Raw genomic sequence first — 20,266 nt, forward strand, 5'->3', positions numbered from 1 at the left:
AGATATCAGGTTATGCATCAAAACGTAATCACAGCAGACTGACACAAACACGCCCCTGTCAAGCATACGTTGTACTGGAATGAATTTAACGTTTTTAATAGCCGATTTACAATGAAAAAATGCTAACTCATGTTTTGTGGGGCAATTGCTTAGGTGGCGCAATTGGCGTAACTCCACTGAAGTCGCTGGAGCTGATCCGATTTACACCAGCTGATGATCTGGCCCAAAGTATTTTAAATACATATAGGTATCTCTATAACATTTACAGCAAAATTATCAGAAAAAAATCATTATTAAAAAGGAAAATCTGCAGCTAGAAAGACAGCCCATAAAAACACTGCTGAGATTAAGCAGACAATAGTTGTAAAGAGCACTTACCTCTAGCAAATAAATTGGAGAAGTCTGTCTCGGCCCGCCTGAACCTGGCTTCCCTCTCGCTGTTCTCACAAGCCAGCAGGTTCTTGGAAGATTGCCTTTCTTTGAGAGAGTTTACAATCCGGCTTTTATCTTCCAGGCTGTTGTTCCTTTGCAAGAACCCTACATTATTATTACAAGATCCACAGGTCAGAGTACTCTCACTTCCCAGCATGTTAATAAACGCTTAAAGCAGCTCACTAGACAACAGTTCAAAGTGGGGTTTGTTCTGTATCTACCTAATGAGGTCAGGAGTAAGAATATTTATGGGGATTATTTGCCTCGAGGAGGGTGAGCTCCAAATGACATCAACTACAGAAACCCAGCCATGCAAAAAACAAATTCTCGTCATTTAGTGCAGTGGTAAATTCTTATTAAGTCGATCAGACAGATTCCACTTCAGTAATCAGGCACTGGAAGAGCGTTCAGGATGAGTCAATGCCATTGCAGCCTGCCGGCGAAGTTTATGGGCCCAGCAGACAGAAAGGGGCAGTGACGTGTGATTAAAATCAGGGCAACTTTCAGTTTTCCTCCTCATGATGCCATCGTGCAAAAGAATTATGTTAGTAACTGGCTAACCTAGGAGATTGTCCAGTTCTATAGAGGCACTAACCTCAGAGAGCTTCCTCTCCCTATTAGTGACGATAAATTAATATCAGGAAAAAGGGGGGAGATGCTGATTTTCAGGTAAAAAATATTTCTGTGTTTTTAATCATTTCCTTCTTGCCTCAGAAAAACTGTTATTATCGGAGGTACAGTTGTAACATACAAGATTATATATAAATAATCATTATGACAATATTTCCAGGCCCTCGAGTACTATGGCGATGGGCTCCATACAATAGACTAATAGAAAACAACAATATTCTCCGTGCATAAAGTAGAAATGAAAACTATAAATATATTTCCCATTCAATCCACACTAGCTAAACAAAGTAAACCAGCTAAACCTGTCTCCTTGTGTTAACCAAGTAAACGGATTTTTATTTCCCCTCCGGCAACGTTTTTATTAGATACCTTATAGAAATGTCTTTAGACATGAGCCACCCTTCAGCCTCTGTAGCCACTTAACGTCAAACGGTGCCATGGTTTAGTCTGAGAATGGCACATTCTCTGGTAATTCGACGTTATGACAGGGATACTGATAATGTAAACATTTAACTAGAACTGCAGTCATCTGTCATCCAAAGGTTCCCATCAACCCACCAGCTTCTCGAGCCTTGACATTTGAAAAAAAAACCTTTACCGTCAAATTTGAATCCATCAAAACCAACCACACTTTGTGTTACGAGTTCAGGAGAAAGACTGCGTGTAGGAAAAGCCAATACTGTAACTGTTTTCCTTGTTCCGTTCTGTCCATTTTCCTTGGCTGGCCTTCTAGACTGAAAGGCTCCTCTTCTGCCCCTCTGGGCTCGCAGCCACCATTTTACTAGCTAGAGGTTTAATCTCTCATAGGTAAACGCTACGGGGAGCTGACAATTGAAATATCCTTCATGATTTAGACTTTTGCAAACTGAAAATTGCAGATACATCTTGAATACAGGTGTGTGTGTGGGGGAGGGGATTCTGCTATAATTTACTGCGTTGTAAATCCGCGGGCTCCGGAGTTCCTTTTACAGATCGGCTCAGTATGCTTGGAGCGCAAAATACGGAGAAGAGGAAGTGGTAGCCTTTTTTATTTAAATTGAATTGAATGATTCTATATTAAACCACAATGGATTTAGCTCCTGTTGCTACAGTTTCAATGTCAACAGAGTGAAAAATAATCTCTGCTGCTTTGTTATGCATATGAAATAGCGTATGAGTCAGAGTTTACCATAACACTAATAACACAATAACTGGATGATACAATGAACACATTGGCTACAGAGTAATACTTGTGAAACAGTTAAACGGAGCCACTAGCTGAAAATTGATGGTCTTGGAAGTTCTTCATTTCAGTTTCAAAGACAGAGAAGGAATTTGTCGCATAAGACCAACACAAAAATGTGGATGCACTACAGCAAAGCCTCACTGCACGAGTAATCCCAACAGCCAAATGAAATCAACAGGATTACTCTCATAATTGAGGGTTACTATCCCATGGTTTACAAGGTTGGCCCCGGATAGTCATTGTACTTTGGACTACCATTTGATGATCACCTCCATCGGCTCTAGATTGCATTTCTCATCCTCCCATCCCTACCCCATGCATTTAAGAGCATGAACCTCCAATCCGGAAACTTCAGAAAAATTAAAAAAGGGTGTCTCAGATCTAGTGCATAGTAAGAGGAGTTGTTCAGGTATTAAAAATAAATTATTTCTTACAAACAAACAAAAAACAACCAACCCACCTAACTGCTGCAACCTTATGAGTAAACGATCCTCTAATAAAGAGAAACAGGTTGTAGCATAACAAAGTAGGCGTGTGTTATACCGGGTGTATGCTCTGTCTCAGGAAGCATACTATTTTCCATATAAACAACAAATGAAATATTCAGTGCAAGAAGTTCTGTAAAAAGAACAACGGCTCTGAAAAAAAATACAGCGATTTCTCACTGTTGCATACCCTGAATGGCGTTAATATTATAGCGTAAAAATAAACACAGATTTAAAATATTTCCAGTACTAAACTGAGGGGCAGATCTTGAATTACAGACAAGATGGCAACTATCTACCGGAAGGCAGAAGATTGTATTTAAGATGGTTGTCTAGCTGCTAAAGGGATTGGTGTGGCTGGCAAACACTTAGTTGCCTCTCCTTGGTGGTCGCAATGTGTCAGTGCTCAGATTGATCTCGGTGGTGGTATCACCATACCAAGACGGAACCCAAGTCTTTGTCCAAATTAAAAGACAACAATATTTCCTTTGACATACTTAAGAAAGTTCCCCAGCCCCTCAGTCTACGTTGTTATCTAATTAATCTAAAGTGAATAAAGGCAAACGAGATTAATTCCGGAACAAAGCAATCGAACTATTATTGGAAAAGCAGCAAAGAGTCCTGTGGCACCTTATAGACTAACAGACGTTTTGGAGCATGAGCTTTCATGGGTGAATACCCACTTCGTCTAATGCATGACTATTAATAGTAAGTGACAGTTCCACTTTCGCACATAACCATAATGTACTAGGGCTTTTATAGTCTTGATTCCCATTTAGCAGCGCTGGTTAACGATACAAGTCACTGAGAACAGGGTTGTACTCCCAGGTGTGAGACTTATGCTCCGAGGTGAGTTTCCATAATTACTTTGTAGCCAACTTGGGGGCCTCGTCTTGTGTTTTTTTTGCTCATCCAAAGCTTCCAGAGAAATAAATGGGTATTTTGCGTGACTCAGGCTCAGGACTATGAGTTGGAGCATTGCTACCTATTTAGAGACTCACATGGGATATGACCATCTGGCCTTATTGAGAACCTACAAAGGAAAAGGCTGGTTTGAGGGCATAGATACCACAGGACTGAATATAGAGGCTGTTGATGCTTTAAGTTTATTTGCCTGTAGGTATACCTATTTACTTTGTGGAGCTCGCCTCGACCACAATGTTATTTTAATGGAACTTTGTGAATATATAACATAAGGGGAACCAAAGTGGCTAAAAGCCGCACCAATAATAGAATGGTCTACTGCTTTCTGATTGGCCGAGAACAGGACAACAATTTCTCTTCGCGTCTACTTTTTTTTCCCTGGGCATCTTCTAGGAACTGATTTATAAACGCCTAACTAGTTCATCGGAATGCAGAAAAGAGTAGCCATGCTAGGGCTTTACTTGAAGGCTGTTTCTACGCCCGAGGGTAAACACATGAATAGATCAAAACGTTAAAATAGCTGTATCCCACTTATGAATTTAAATTAAGAATTATGTTGGAGAGACAGTGGAAGCAGCGGAGAATAAATTACTGTCCATGCTATTTGTCATCTAGCTGAGAAGACGAAAGCCCTTATTAGCAACTGCTACACACTCAGAAATTAAACTGCGAGTTATTTTCATTGTTTTGCATGGACAGAATTTTTAAAAGCTACTTTTCTCAGGAATGTACCATAAGGGACAGAACTAGAATCCTGAATCTCAGGCTTAATAACAAATAAAATGGATAGGAAACAATAGCATTTGCACTCTGAAGGGGGAATGGATAGTGTGCGTAAAACCGTCTTTTATACAATTTACATTGCAGATCACATAGACTTCAGAATGAGGGATATAATCCAGATTTCCCAATTCCCAGTCCAGTGCTTTAACCACAACACCATAGTACCTCCATACACACATAAATCATTTGTACTAGATGCATCATAAACCAATATCTCCTAGGGGTGTTAATTCCAAAAGCGCCTAGATAAGTCACGAGCAAAAGTCTCACTGACTTTCAGTAAGACTTACATGTCTAACTCACTTAGGCGCCTTCGAAATTTCCACCGTACCGTGCTGCTTGCTATTTTGTGGAGTATTATCACCAGCAGTGAAAGCAGACTGCGCCCGATCGCACTACACAGACGCATCTGAACAGTTTTATTCAGCAGAGTAGTTCCACTGATTTCAGTGAGAGTAAAATCAAGTCTTTGTGGAACGGGGTCCGTTCAGCAATGATAGCAGTCTGGGGAAAACACTTATTTTTGTGGGTCATATTGAAAGATTATAAATGGACTATTCCCACAGTGAAAAATCTGAGCACTGCCAGAGAACTTTGCTATCAATGAAAATTAATCAAACCATTTAAAATACATTTGCTTATAAAAGGTATTTTTTCCTTCAGACTGTGGCTTTTAATTAGATAAGAGGGCAGATAAGAGGGCAGACATATTTAAGCGAAGATACATCGCATAAATCTTGGACAAGTAGTTGGTAAAAAATTAAAATACACGATATACAAATACATTGTTAAAGACCGATACATTGATCACGTGTTTGCTTTTGCTTTGAACCCTGTTGTGAATCTTATTTAAAATTTGAGTTCAAAATTAATGGTTTTCAAGAAAAAGCAGTTCTGCCTGACAGACAAGCGACTGGTGTCCGGTTTACTGTAAAATTGTATTTCCATGAAATTTAGGCTCTGAAACAATATTGTGTAGAATTAAGAGGAATCAACTGTAAATATTCAAATGTCATGTTTCTAAATAGCTGTAATTAAAAAATGGTACTTGGCAGCATTAAGATTTTACGCTATTTAGTTTCCAAGGGTAACTTTTGATTACTGTGTTTGAGCTATAGAGCTGTGTGATTAATTGTGTGTGTGTACTTATACGTGTGCTGAGTTAAATAAATCACTGTATTAGATGAATTACCCTGTATTATCATTAGTATCTAGTGTATCATTTTAGTATAAAGCAGAAAAGAGTAATAAAATAAATAGTACTAAAAATTAAAAGTAAGCATTCATGCAATACAGCGTCATTTTAATCCTGCTTCCAAGCAAGCAAACAAACCAGGATTAAAATGACACTGTATTGCATGGTCACTGGATAGTTATTTGTTTGAATTCCCCCAACAGTCCTTTTCCTTCTTCAGATCCAACATGGTGGGACTGTTCATTTTCAGTTTATTTTATTTAACACCTACATTGTGTGGCTGCGATGTCCCTTCATAACCCTGGCAGTCTAGCAACACGGAACAAACCCAGCGTTGCGTTACTTTATCAGTTCTGCTTGCCGTGCTAAATTAAAACGATGATGAAAAAGCCCATAGCTCCAGACACTGAAGGGACTCGTAGGGGAACGGTCCATTAAACCCAGATCAGGGGCTATTTATAGAACTAAAGGCTACGCGTTAATAGCACCATTGGGTTCCAATGCAACTTCTTAATAGAACTAGGGTTAAAAAAATTGCAACCTGCATTTTCCTGAATCCAAACTTCCATGTAACAAAGCATCGAGAGAATGAGCTTTGATTAGGGAAAAAGGAGTTTAAATAGTTCTTTGCATTGATAAAACGCTCTCACCGCCCATTTCACACACACTAAAATGGTCCTCTTACTAAAAGGTAATTGAGAACGGGGAGCAAATAATTCCTATTCATAACGGGGGAAATGCTGCGTAAAAGGAATGATCGCTTGGCATCAGATAATAAAGATCAGACTGTCTTCAAAAGGGAAGGCGCTGTGAAGAAATCTGGAGAGGCGAAGACAGCTTGTTATCTGTAAATGAATCTCTTGCTGTAACGTTGCAATCTGATTGTATATTTGTTTCCTTTCCTTCATTTCATGTGCCTGCACGCTGACTGGCTGCCAGCACTATCTCCCAAACACAGCGCTGTGACGAATTGCCGTTTAATAAGGCTCTCGTTAATCTTTTCTCCCCAGGAGATCCGTATTTTCTGGCCTGATAAGGTTGAAAATTTTCAGACAGTGAGATGTGGCAAAAACTCTGCTAGTTTCTCGCAGCCGCCCTTCTGGCCGCTCCCTCAGGCTCATTAAGCTTCCACAAGTTCTGTGCCAGCCCCTGCCCCTTTCGCCTCCCCTTAGCCCTCTCCCCAGTTCAGTGGAACTGTGTCATCAGACAGGAGACTACGCTGAGCTACCATGTTCCTCAAAGCTCTTCTCATAAAGCAGCATCATAGAGACAACGCTTCGCTTTTAGCAGATCAAATAGTCCTGGAACCGGTAACCATCACCACCACCACCACGCCCCATTCAACTTCCCAGCCACAGCCCCACACAGACTCGGCCACTTTCTCCCAACCTCGGTGCTGAAAAAAATGCTTTTAAATATGGCTCAGAAAACCTCCAGGATGAAAAGCTGCGTGAAGCGGCGCTCTGAGCCACAGACCTGCTTCGAGGGAAGTCGATGGGAGCGCTCCGATTGACTTCAACTGGAGCAGGTTCGAGCACAAAGGGGTCGTTTAAAATAACCCGGGATTTCATTGTGTCTAGACCGAGTTAGGACGGTGCTGCGCCTCCAAGCCCTGCGCTGCCATTGCTCACTTCTGACAGCAGAGGGCGGAAGAGTCCGCAAAGAGCGGCGCTCACGCAGCCTCCCACGAATTACTAAAAGCAAATCGGATTGCTAAATGAGTTTGGGGGATTGCGGGGGCTGCGTCCTTCAGGCTCGCAGTGGGAGGAGGCACATCTCTTCTCATTTTGTTCCCTTTGCTGAATTATCTGAATACAAAGAAGATGGCTTACTAAAGCTTCCCTCTCTCAGCCTTGCTTCACACCAGGAGAGAGCGTTCTGTTTGACAAGAAACTCCCAGGCATAGACGGGGTCAAAGACAGAAAAAGGGTCACAAATGCACATTGAGAACTATGGACAGCGTCTTTGCACTTACCACATATTTTGAGACCAATTTTTCTGGTACATCCATGAGCCACATCACACCAAGTGTCGTAAGCTGAAACAAAAGACAGATTCACATAATACAGAAGCCAGGCACTAGGGTTTGAGATCCAGACACTTCAATTTGGGGGGCATCTGCTGTTATATTGTAATAAAATCCCCCCACATCAATACAATATACACTCCTCCTCTCCCCCTCTTGCCTATCTCCTCCCTTTGCACCCTCATCCACTGCCCTTTGAGGTGTACAGAGAATTTCAGAGATCTCCATTTTAAAAGGGCTCCAACCGCCCGGTCTGTGTTGGACCGGTGTCTGGAGTCACCCGGGGCAGAGATGACTGTCTTCAAATCAGCAGTACTATCGAAACGTCACATCAGCCCATCAAGAAAAGGCATCTGGCACCTGAACATCTAATAATTTATTGGCCTGTCTCCAACAAAATGGCAGCTTAAAATAAACTGGCATGAAATGGGGTCCTGGAAGAGTTCAGGAATTAATTGGGTGAAAAATAGTATTTGGCTACATGATTGGACTTGCATGAATAAGCTTCCGGCGGACTGACAGTGGGAAGCACATTAGTGCGTCTCACGTCTTCTGTCTGCTTCTGCTCCCCACTTTCCAGCCGCCCCTTCATTCAACCCCACCCCCGGGCTGTGCTTTCAGGCAGCGCGCTGCCAGCAGCGCTCACCGCTGCACCGGGGATGGGCGTGTGGGTGTGGGCGGAGAGGGAGGACAGAAGAAGCAATCATTGGCATAATCACATTTCTCTTTGCCTAGCGTTTGTCAGCTTGAGTGGTTTGAATGCCCGACATTCAGCTACCAGGAGGTTGCTGTCCCCCTACAGCGCTAGGCAGCCACAACGCATATGTGGCTGGTGTATTTCCACGATACCATTAGCAGTTCTTTTCCAGTTGCCTTGATCTATTTCCTCGCAGGGCACGATCCTGTGGTCACCGGCGCTAAGGTGACGCAGGCGGTTTGGGGTGAAGAGATCAGGGAAGCTACCCCCTCCCCCCAGAAAACAACGCCGGGAGGGGTATGGAGGAAAAATAAAAGCAGGCAGTGAGTGCGAGGGGAGGTAGAGATTAACGGAGGGGAGAAAGAACGGGCCCAGCCTTTTCCCTAGCAAAGCCCCCTCTCGCAGAGCTTCGGCTGGGGGGCTCACCCGTGGCAGGGCGTGGGCAGCGATGGGCTGTGATCGCTGGTCTCCGGGTCACTTGGCGCCTGTCGGTAACCGGAATAAGCAGTCGAGGTGTAACACGTGCCCCACAGTCAGGGCGAGTCCTGAGCAGTGACGGACCCCAGTCCGCCGCCTGCCCTGGTGCCCGCGCCCGCGAAGGCCGTGGGGCCGGACTCGGAGCTGGGCCCCGGGGCCCCCTCGCTACTCGCCGCGAAGCCGGGAGAGCCCCGGGGGCTGGGCCCGCTATGTCTGCCACCCACAAGCCGCCGGGCTCTGGTAATGGAGCCAGGCCACCCCCGGAAGTAGGGCCCGGGGCCGCTAACGAACGAAGCCCGAGGTCCCCCCTTAGTCGCGGAAACCCTGCGGGGCCTTGAGCTAGAGGGGCAGGTCCCGCCTGCCGGCCCCCCACAGGCGGGCGTTTGCAAAGGCCACAGGAGCCGCCCCGAGGCGCCGTCAGGGGGCGCGCAGCGCGTCAAGCCCGCAGGGCGGGAAGGGCGCGGGCCCCGGGCTGAGCGCTCAGAGCGGGGAGCAGCGGAGCTAGGCCTGGGCAGGCGGGGCCACGCCTCACCCTCCAGCGCTGCCCGGCGCCCTGGAGAGACGTGCGGAGAGTGGAGCCCGCCCGGCCCCAGCTCCGCCAGCTGCCTCTCAGCGCCCGGCCACAGGCAGGACCTGCGGTGCAGCCTCTGGTCTCCCGCCGCCGGTGCCCCCGCGGCTTCCTGCCGGTAGGGGGCGGCAGGGCGCTACAGGCTGAGGCTGGCTGCAGAATAGGCAGGAGAGGTGACCCCGGGCAAGGGGCAGGAGGGGGGGGCTCTGAAGAGCGAGGGGGTCGGGAATACGGGGACGGGACAAGGGGAGAGGCAGAGACTAGCCGGGGCTGCAGGCGCGAGCGGGAGAGGAGGGGCTGGGCAGAGGCTGGGCAGAGGCTGGGGCGGGGAACAGACTGGGCAGCACCAGAGCGAAGGCGCAGGACCGCAAGGCCGGAGGTGGCGGGCGAGGTGACCTCAGCTGAAGGGGAGGAGACTGGCTTGGCCAGGAGGGAAAAGGTGCGGGGGCTGGAGGGGTCAGAGGCGGACCCAGGAGAGGAGAGAGTGACAGCCTGGAAAAAAACCCTCTGACACTTCAGGCAGCCGAAGGCAACTAAGGGCTAGAATAAGATGGAGCCTGACAGCAAGATCATGGCCAAAGGGAGCCAGGGGCAGAAAAGCACCGGCTCCGGGGACATGGCAGCCCTCCCCAGTCAGTGCCCAGGCGGCTGAGAAAACAGCAGTGTGGGGAGGACCGGCTCAAGTGGCTGAGGGAGCTCTGCACTCCTGGGCTATTTCTAGCCTGTGGATTTTTGGTTAGATGGAGAATTTCGTTAAGTGCCCCCCCCCGGGTGATTATTTTTTAAGTTTAAACCCTGTCAGGTTGTCCCCTAACAATTGTTTGCTAATCCAACGTAGATACAGAGAGAAAATGGGATTTTGTGTTGCTGGCATTAATAGGTTATTTCTTCATTAAACTAAATTTCTGATTAATCCGATTTTAGTCCTGACATTTCAGCAAAAGACAACCCGCCCCCGCAACTCAAACCTCACACAAACGAACTGTTTTCCAGTGGGTTTTTGCATTTTGTGTGCCCCCCGCCCATTCTTTCCAGTTGCAGAATAATCACAATAATGACTCTGATGTTCATGCCTCATAGCCCAGGCAGCCCTTTCAGGGTAAAAGCTATTCCCCGCGATACTGTGCCTGCCAAGCTTTTTTTCTTATTATTCCCCCCTCTTTGTCTCCGGTGATTATGTCATCGAGCTTCCTCCCCCTTTCTTTCGGTAGTTGATTGTCTGAATTGTCTAGGCAAATCTATAAAACGATTCTCCATCCACCTGCACCAGATCTGCTTCCCACTCACACCTCAATAACTCAAGGCAAATTCGGAGCAATTAGGGATACAGAGCTCTGAAAAGCTACAATTAGCATCCAAATTTCAGTTGATTATAGGTTTCAATGTAAGCAAAAAGAAAGCAATAGCATTAGCAATATAAAATGCAAGTCTGGAACACACTTCACACACCAGGTCTAGTTTCACCTTCTAACCAATTCAGTCCTCTCCACCTCTTAAAAAAAAAATATAGATTTTTCCAGCCATTTGAGTTGTTAGTTTATTTTCTACATCTCCCAAAATGTGCCTGTAAAACCAAACACGACTGAAGCTGAGGCTTTTCGGCATCCTTAGAAAATTAGTGAAAAATCTAAGGACTAGCATCTGATTTTAAAACACCAGAAAGATGGAATATTTCTATAATGCATTTTCCACACCTAGTTTAAAGGCATGGAACAAGGATTTTCAGCTTTGTCGTTTTGTGGCGAATTTGGTCTCAAGGAAGTGCCATGCTAAAACGATAAAGCATCCAAAAGGTTTAAAACGAGGAGAAAGACTAAAACCTACTTGTGGGTCGTAAATTAATGGGGTTGGAGTCCTGATTGGCGTTGGAGGAGGATGGAGCAGAGGATGCCATCACTTCAGAAAGTCAAAGTCCTTTGGTCCCGTATTTGCCTTCAATATTTCTCTGGTGGGTGGACAGTAAAGAATTTACTGGAAGGAAAGAAAAGGCGGCTTTAGAGATCTGGTCTCCTGGAAGGATGAAACTCGAGTCTTGTTTAGATTAACTAGTCAGGGTGTGATTCTGCAGCCAATAATAAGCAATTAAACTCGCGAAGTGACAGTGTCTGGGAAAGCCTGCACAAAGGGTTGCATCTCCAGTAGAAGAGTCCTTATCACGACGTTTCTTAGCCAGGCAAAAATATTCACAAACAAAGCGATGAAAAGGAAAGATCACGGAAGGCGCGGCGCGGACACTAATTTAGTTTTAAAACAGCTAACATGGAAACATGGCAATTAGAAATTGCTTCGATAGGCTGAAGAGCTAAATTGTTTCTTTGCTGGATGTTGAAGCGCTATATCCCGTGCGGAATGATGGATTTAGCAGACCTTGAAGTCTATCGAAATTACATCAATGGCCACTGAAGAGGACAATTATGGCTCATGTCAAATTGAAACCAACTTATAAAACAGACTTTTAAATTATCAGTCAAAATGACCTACAATCTCAACAGAATTCTTGCTGCGAATCTGTGTTTTATCATGTAATCCCTGAAATATTCATCAGACTAAATAAAAAAATATTCAGGAAGGATTGATATATACATCTTCAGATCTGCCTCCGGTAACAAAGGCACATTTTTTGCCTTTGTACGGGTATGTGTGTTATATACATGTATTCATGTGTGTGCATAGATGCACGTTCAAACATACGCACGATTTACCATGACATTCACATTTAAGCTTCGGCTTAATTTTATATATGCTATATAGGAGTAGGTAGCTGAATAAGGTGATCATAGTAAGAACCACCTTTTATGGACCAACCCTTGTTCTCAGCCAGCTGTTAAGTTCATTACAGGCGGACATCGCATTCCAATAAGCAGTTTTGGTTCGCTGATCGAGAACCTCAGAATCAATGGCTCGCTTATCTGATGGTCCCCACCCATGGCTGGGTCTGATTTATTTTATCCAGAAAAATTCAAGAAAGATAATCATGGTCCAGTAAATTAAGAAGCCCCCCTCCCATTTACCCCCTCCCCCAGCCAATAATACTTGTTATTCATTTTCACTGCGCGGATTAAAACCAGTGTGTAAATACAACGGGCCAGTGATTTCAATGGTAAACGGGTAAATGGTACATTATTTAAAAAAAAAAATCACAATCAGCCAAGCTATCCTAAATCCTAAAGAAGAAGAACTCACTGGACAATGCCTGGAAGTGAAGTAACAGGTTAGCCCAACAGTCTACCGCACCGGCTGTCTCAAAATACCCATTATTTCTCCCTGGGCAGGGCAGCGACACAACAATGGTTTTGTGAAAAGCGCCCCATTCCGAAAGAGCCTCCTGAAGGCTTGAATAACATAATCTAGTTTAAAGGAGACTTACCGCGGAGGAGAGCTAGCGAACCCACGCTTACTCCAAGTGTCCAAAAAGCCGGGGGAATTCTAACCGTGGCCGGGAGACGCAGCTTATAAACTTCGCCAGAAACGACGTCGGAATGCCAATCGCGCCTCGGCATTTAATTCGAGATGACCTTTTGCCACAAGGACTTGGATTTGCTTTTTTAAAGCGTGAATCGCCGGTTGGTCTGCTTCGACGCAGACATGAGTCACACCGCTGCCACCACCTCCTCTGCTCCAATATGGAAGGCAGGCAGGCGAGTCGGGGGGATCGACCAGGTCAGTTTGCTGGGTTGGAAATCACGCGGCCAAGTGTTGCCTTCCGATCCTAACGTGACTTATTTGCAGGTGTTTTGGTCGCCTCGGGGCTTTATAGCTCGCTTGTGAATCCAGATCACGAAGCTGCACCCAGAAAGGCTGAACCTATGAGTAATACCGTACGTACTCAACACGCTCCGTTTTCAGAGAGGGGTAGGGGGTTAGTAGGAAAGACACTTCCGCTCGGGGATGTACATCTTTTAAAAATATCGATTGAGTTCTTTCCGAGCCGGAGAGGATTATTTCAAACACACCAGAAACGTTCATTATATAAACACAAAGCAGTCGTGACTGCCAACAAACAGCCAATTTTAAAAAAACCCATCTCTTTAAAAGAAAGCTATTTGATCTCAACTTTATCTTCCTTTCAGTCTCTTTTGTTCTAACTCATATCACACTGTGCTACCATATAACACATGCTCTCTCATGAATCATTTCAAACCGTGTCTTCATTAGTGGTGCTTAGCAAAAATACCCCCCTCTCTTCACTATGATCAGAATTTTATACCTCATTCATTTTTTTCTCTTTACGAACCCCCCGAGCGAGGAGTAATTATTTTTCTGAGTCTCCACCAGAGGGCGTCAAAGATCCAGATGGATGAATCTTTTGGTCTTTACCATGGCTACAAGGAACACCTGTTTTTTTTATGACTTAGTTTAAATGTTTTCATTAGATCCAGGACTTACCACCTACATCCTTTTGCTAAAAATAGATCAATTCAGAAAATGTTTTGTTTTTAGCCTCTAAAAGGCTAAGAAGAGCATCACATTTTAAAGGAGATGTTTTCCTAGCAATTTGCTAGCAATTTCCAATGAGGATTGTAGCGGTAGGTTACAAATTGTTGAAGTAACTAGACGTATGACTAGATACGAATGTCTAAAGAAGACAGGTACATGATTTGCAGGAAGATGAAAAAGAAACGTCTTATGGAGGTCAAATGAGTGTTCGTCAGTCAGAAATGTTGGCAGCATAAAAGGTTCAGACGAATCCTTTCTGAAGGACTTGGTGGTTGGAAGAAGGAAAAAAAACACCTTAAAATCTCCGATTTGGAGAGCAAAACTGCCGAATGACAGCAGCAAATGCCCAGAACGATCGCTCTGCAGTGAAGACGCGCTGCCTAGGAAATGAACACACAACTAAAATATTCGGAACCAAAAAACATCTTTTAAATACACTTTGAAAGGATCTAATAGCTCCAGCTATTCTCGGGAAAACTATTCAAATGATGTTTCAACTAATGAGACAGAACGTTTGCTCATTACAGAAAATGAGACAGAATAATGTCATTATAGTTAATTGTCTATATAATTGTAAATAAATATATTTTCTTATAGGAAATTAATACAAAATATAGAAATGGGTGCATTTGCTCTTCTACATCGCGAAACTTTTCAAGCTGTGTCTTCGCGTAAAATAGAATATCTATACACCTACTCTCAAGAAAAACGCAGACTTGTTAGTGGGAAGAAGTCAAACTATTAGAACCCAAAGTGCTTTCAGTGGCAAGCTGAAGACAGAGTTGTTTCAGCGACTGAAACAATAAATCATTAAATGGCACGAACGTCCCTCAGGCTGGGTTCTGAAAAGTGCTGCTTAGAATTGCAAGGCAAACGGACCAAACTGTATTTTTAGTCCACGTTCAGCAGGCACCATGTTTCCAGCCGAAAAGGTAAAGCGAGAAAAATGGCAACCTAATAGACAGCAGAACATTCCTGCATAGGCTTTATAGTAAGAACGTTGCGTTCACTCATTTAGCTGTCCAAACACCAGCGCTGGTTTCAGCACCTCGGACAGCAATCCTGTAAGGGCAAGGGAAGTCGTTTCCGGTGCTTTCTGTGAATTAGCACTTCGAAGGGCAGGCGACGATTATACCTCACGCCTCTCCCTTAGAGGGTTTTGTACGTACATGCAAACTACCTGCAAGGTTTTTTTGCCTCAGCGTTAAGATCCACTCAAACAATTCAACTAACTATTGGGAGCGAAGCTGGAAGGCAAGGATCCATCAGGATCATTATTATTTCAGGCTGCTGCTAGAGTAAGAGTGGGAGGAAAGGGGACAGTTGAGTGACGGGAGAGGGAAGGGGACCAGTGGCATACGCTGAGCTCTCTCTCACAGAGGTGCCTTAGAAAAGCACACAGAGCCTTAAAGTCAATGCAAAACCAGCAAAAACATGGTTCTTTCTCTCCCTTAGCCCCCTTTTTAACCCGACTCCCCAAAACCTGGGCACATTTACCTGGGAAGAGCTCCAGTGGAAACAGATCTGTTTCTTGGCAGAGAAAAGGTTTGGGGTTTGAAATCAGTTCTTTATCAAGGCGGATAGATATGGAACTTCGATTTGAATGTTAGGTGCTCTTATGCCTTAAAGATCATTTTACACCCTTCTCCTAAAGAGTGGTTCAATAACACACCACATTTGCTTAGATTCTTTTAATCCTGCAGTTTCATGCAAAACATAACACCCTGCTGCCGGTATTACACGTAGCGAAGGCAACCCCCCTTCATCAACAAGAGGAGTATTTATGTGCTACAGCAAGGAATCTGAACTTTTTAACCGGGCAGAGGCTTTGTCAAAACCAAATTAGGGAACAGCGGTTTATCTAGGTGGCAAACACAAATTTGTGGGCCCCAATGTAGATTAGTCAGGAACGTTATTTTATAATTTAAAATAAATGTAAAATAAATCCGAGTTGAATCAAAGTGATTTAAAAAAGAAAGGTTCACAAGGGTGCAGCCGTCTATTTATTTTGATTCAGTAGGGCAGAGAGGAAAAACCCCGGACAAACAATGGTAGTGAAGACAGCCTTTGTTACAAGGTTAAAAAAATGTGTTAAGAAAAATTCCTGCAGATGGCGCTATTTCTCAATTTCAGCTTTTGACGGGCCTATAGTGAACGCAATAATGTATCGCTTACACTTCCAGCGTTTATTTCACTCTGTCACTATAGTGTCATCTGAATTAGTGTGTGGTTCAAGGGGGCCGAGCTATCAACTCCTGTGGCTTCAAGGGCAGGCGAGGGCGATCTACACCGTGCAGAATCCATCCTTACATTAAGGGGCCTGGAGTCTCATTTTACACCCACCCATTGGGGAGTATGGGCAAGACATCCACGGAAGGAAGTGGGAACAGTATTAGGCCATTAACGTTTTTCCAACATAAGTCCCTGCATTCAGTTTAAACACTCAGAAACATGGTAAATATTTAGACTTTAAAACACAAAAGGTTCCTAAGCAGCTGTAAAGATTATTTCCTATGGTTAGGTAGGGTCCAATCTGAGAATGGTTTCAGTGGGAGCTGCAGGTACTCAGTACCTCTCAAGATCAGGCCCTCATTCTGTGATACAAACCTGAATTATTTATAGAATTACTTTACCTTAAAAAGGTGTGTAAATTGTGCTTTTGCTGCTTTGTTTGAGTGCCCCTTACACAGACCATGCACGCAATTGTTTTCTGTTGTGTTCTTTGCAAGCCAGAATCCTGACAGAGCCTTTCCATTCTTTAAGCTGTACAGACCTTTACTGAATGAGTTAAATATGTCCAATGAAAACTGTGGATCTGTTGTATAAATTCAACGATAGTAGGATATAGTATGCTGTAGTGCTACATTCTTGGTGCCTTTATTATCATGGTGCAGGTTAGAAATCTCCTATACAAATATTGTTTAACACCTAGTATTGGTTCCATTTAAACTTATCTGAATAAGTTCGCAGTTAATATGAACCTTGAGAATTCTGGGAGGCCAAAGGAACTAAAAATAACTATCTGTATGGATATCTCTATATGGCTATTCAATAATTAAGGTGCATATATAAATTAACATAGCTCTAAATAAAATCAAACAGAAAGGGTCATTAAGATACAATATACCAAATACTGGAAGCTAGGTCTGCCTGTTAAGAGTTTCAGGAAGTGCATTACCAAATATGGTAGTTTCTCCAATACCCTATCCTCTAGCTTCATTTGTTTTTTCTCCACTTGTTGCCTGGGTCCTCATATGTTTAGACTGAACACTCTTTGGGGCAGGTACGATCTTCACACATACCTCAATCCCAGCTGGGGCCTATAGTGTCACAATAAAAATTATAGTCTACTCAAAACTCATGCTTCTTCATTATATCATACTTGTAACAACTGTAACTAGTTATGCTGAGCTCTATTGCAAAATATTTTGTTGTGTATAGTTATCTACTTGTACTTAATAAAAGGTTTGCTTTCACTCTTAATGGTAGTCTCTCATGCAAGGAGGAAAAAATATCTGCTTCATGTTTATGACTGATCCGTCACAGATCTATGCTGAGTGTTCTACACTTAAAATCGGGTTTATCTAAATATAGGCTGCCAGATAGCACATTCTGCACCTTTGTGATGAAGGACATTCAGAAAGGTCTAATCAGAAATCACATTATTTTACATACACTGTGGTTTCCCTGTTATGCAAACTATTCCCTTTTTTATTCACACTTCTTTGTGCTGCTGTGTATTCTAAACACTCTAATCTCAAGAAGAAGAAAAAACTTATGTAGTTTTGTTTAATGAAAGGACCAAAAGGTCCTATTTTGAAAAGTAACTTTGTAAAAATGGTACTTTACTCAGCAGATCTGCGCCTTGGGAGTAGTTAGAGAGTCACAGCTGCCTACTTTTGTGATTCATAATTTTTTACTGTCTCCTCCCCAATTAATCCTGCAGTGTTAATATAGCTAAAAGCTGGATTCCATTCCTTCCTGTGTGTTGTCAATAGAATTGTTTATTTACCACTCAGCTATACCTGTGCAACCCAATTGAAGGCATAAATGAAGCCCATAGAACCTTCGGTAATGGTGGTAATATACAAAAAGGTAAAGAACCTAGGTTGAATCTCAAATCCCAGGTAGAATTTGGAGGGCTGGAAATTAGAATATATATTCTTTTTAGGGTGGTAACCAAAGAGCATTTGATAAGAAATAATTGAGATACAGCAAACAGGGCACCTCTTGCCATTGTAGAGTCACTTTTCAGAGTATAACCAGACCTGGGAGACTTGAGCTATTTTCAGGACTGTAACATTGGGCATATGAAGGCTTCCTACAGGGGTTTCTTAAATCAGACTTAACTTATCCATTTTTCAAGATTATAACAACAACAAAAATGTGCCCTTGATTAGATATTTTTCTCCTACCTAAAAGTGGTATCTCTCCTATGCAGAAGGTCAATCTCCTGCTTGACAATTTTTATGTAGGTTACACTTGAACAGGCATCAGTGAATTTGTAGGCCTCTAGATCATCAAGTCTGGTAGTCTTGAGCCTTCTATTAGCTTCCCATGTGCAGTACTGTAGCAATCCAAACAAATTTACTTCCAAAGTGGAAGGTGCAATGCCCCTGACCGAAATTAAAGAGGCATAGGGAGAGAGAAATCCACTCAAAAATAACTGAACATTTTACTATCAGAGTGCAAATTACAACATAAAAGTGACTGGAGGAATACATTTTGTAAATAAGCCCATTTCCCCCACATTGTCCTAGCAATATTTTTTCCCTAGTTTAATTAGGATTTATATGAATAAAATCTGACAACTCTTTTGCTAAGAGGTGAGCCTTTATCCAATTAAGCAAAATTATAGTTAGTTTCCCAATTCTTTACCAGTAAAAAACCTAGTGAGAATTAAATGAATGAGTGGAAGGGTGACTGAAGGAGACAGATCATGTGAAGACTGTCCATCTGTACTTGCACAAAAGAGGGAAGCTAGGCCACATCTGTGGGTCAACTCCTGCTAATCCCATGATTTTTAATATTATTGGATTAATCAGTTGTAGTCTAGTGATGTATGTCATTACTGAATTGCCAATAAGAGATCCGGCTTTCCAGTCTGACCAAAAGTCAAGCTCACTCACCCTCAGCTCAGATTGGACCATGCTATCAGGGTGATCCCCTGTTTTGCTCAGATCTCTGGGAAGGTGCCAAGGGATGGACTGAACTAGAATTGCAACTGTAAAGATTCAGATGATCTTCCTAGGCCACCACAACACTAGAAAGGGCTGCCCCTACCATCCTATTTCCCTAGGAAGGAGGGGGCCAAACCAATACCAGCTGACTAGCCAGGTGCTTCAAAAGGAGTCTGCCAGACAGCATAAGGTACCAACTAGAGATATCACTTAGTCCCCTGAACTGCAGTTCAGACTGGTGCTTTGAAGCCCAAGTAAACTAAAGAGATAATCTTTTCCTCTAAGTAACTTTTCTTCCTCTTTTTTAAGCTACCTGTCAGGGATGCCTGCCACCTCTATTAATGATTTTTTATTTAATACTTTTTAAGGTGTGAATAAGGGGCCCTGGGAGGGAGAGAGAAAGAAATTATGTTAAAGAAATAGCACATGCTTATCTAAATTCAAAGTAAATCCTATCTTAAATTACTCTGTTACCTTGACTTGTGAAATGATGTTTCCAGAAATTACCCTGTCCTGAAAGGGAAAGCTAAAGGTTGCTAATCTACTCTGTATCACAGTGTCTAGATTAATCAGAAAAAGCATCAACTGTAGAAATCACTCAGTGAATGGCAACTTTGCAGGAGTTTATGTACTCCTTCACAGCGCTGTGTAGTAACAAGAGGGTTTTCAGGTGCTCAGACAAATGGTTTAATCAATGTTTAATTAGAGTCCATTTAATCAAAGAAAACCTATTTGGTATGTTTTATGCTCTTAAAAAGAAACCATAAGCTAGTATAAAGCTAACTAATTTACTATAAATTTCTAAAACATGAGAATTCAATTCAGGTTACAATGCAAGTTATAGCAAGGTTTTTAACAACAGTACAAATTAAAATTGGTTAGTAGTAATAAACTCGATAGTATTCATCACCATGCAATTTTGACAGGTTTCCACACCCCTTTTAGGGCTTATGTCCCACCTTCCCACCTCCCATTTCCGTTGGCACCAAAGTATAGCGCCGTTGGCCATTTTGAAAAAATGTGTGTGTGTATGTGTTTGACTAGGGGAAGTGTTGTGTATGTTGGTGGTTGGGTAAATGGAGAGAAAAAGGTTGAAAGAAGAGTATGAGAGAGTGTAAAGAGGAAAAAAGAGAGTCTGAGTAAGGTTTAGAGGAAAAAAAGTAAATTTGAAAGAAGAGAGGTAAGTTATTGAAGAAAAGAGGCTGGT

The 20,266-nt window shown here is 43.1% G+C and overlaps 1 protein-coding gene across 1 annotated transcript in view; it reads right to left on the reverse strand.

Annotated features, from left to right (window-relative positions):
* The window catches only part of GAD1 (glutamate decarboxylase 1), a 46,537-nt gene extending 33,289 nt beyond the window's left edge, over positions 1 to 13,248 (reverse strand). Inside the window, exons 1-4 of the mRNA XM_032771056.2 lie at positions 12,810 to 13,248; positions 11,267 to 11,413; positions 7,650 to 7,712; positions 379 to 537 (exon numbers count right to left, since the gene is read on the reverse strand). Coding sequence (XP_032626947.1) covers positions 379 to 537; positions 7,650 to 7,712; positions 11,267 to 11,336 — 292 coding nt within the window. The 5' untranslated portion in view covers positions 11,337 to 11,413; positions 12,810 to 13,248. The remainder of the gene's footprint in view (positions 1 to 378; positions 538 to 7,649; positions 7,713 to 11,266; positions 11,414 to 12,809) is intronic.
* Between the last annotated feature and the right edge of the window lie 7,018 nt (positions 13,249 to 20,266).

This window comes from Chelonoidis abingdonii, chromosome 10 (genome assembly GCF_003597395.2).
Source record: "Chelonoidis abingdonii isolate Lonesome George chromosome 10, CheloAbing_2.0, whole genome shotgun sequence".
Taxonomy (NCBI): Eukaryota; Metazoa; Chordata; order Testudines; family Testudinidae; genus Chelonoidis; species Chelonoidis abingdonii.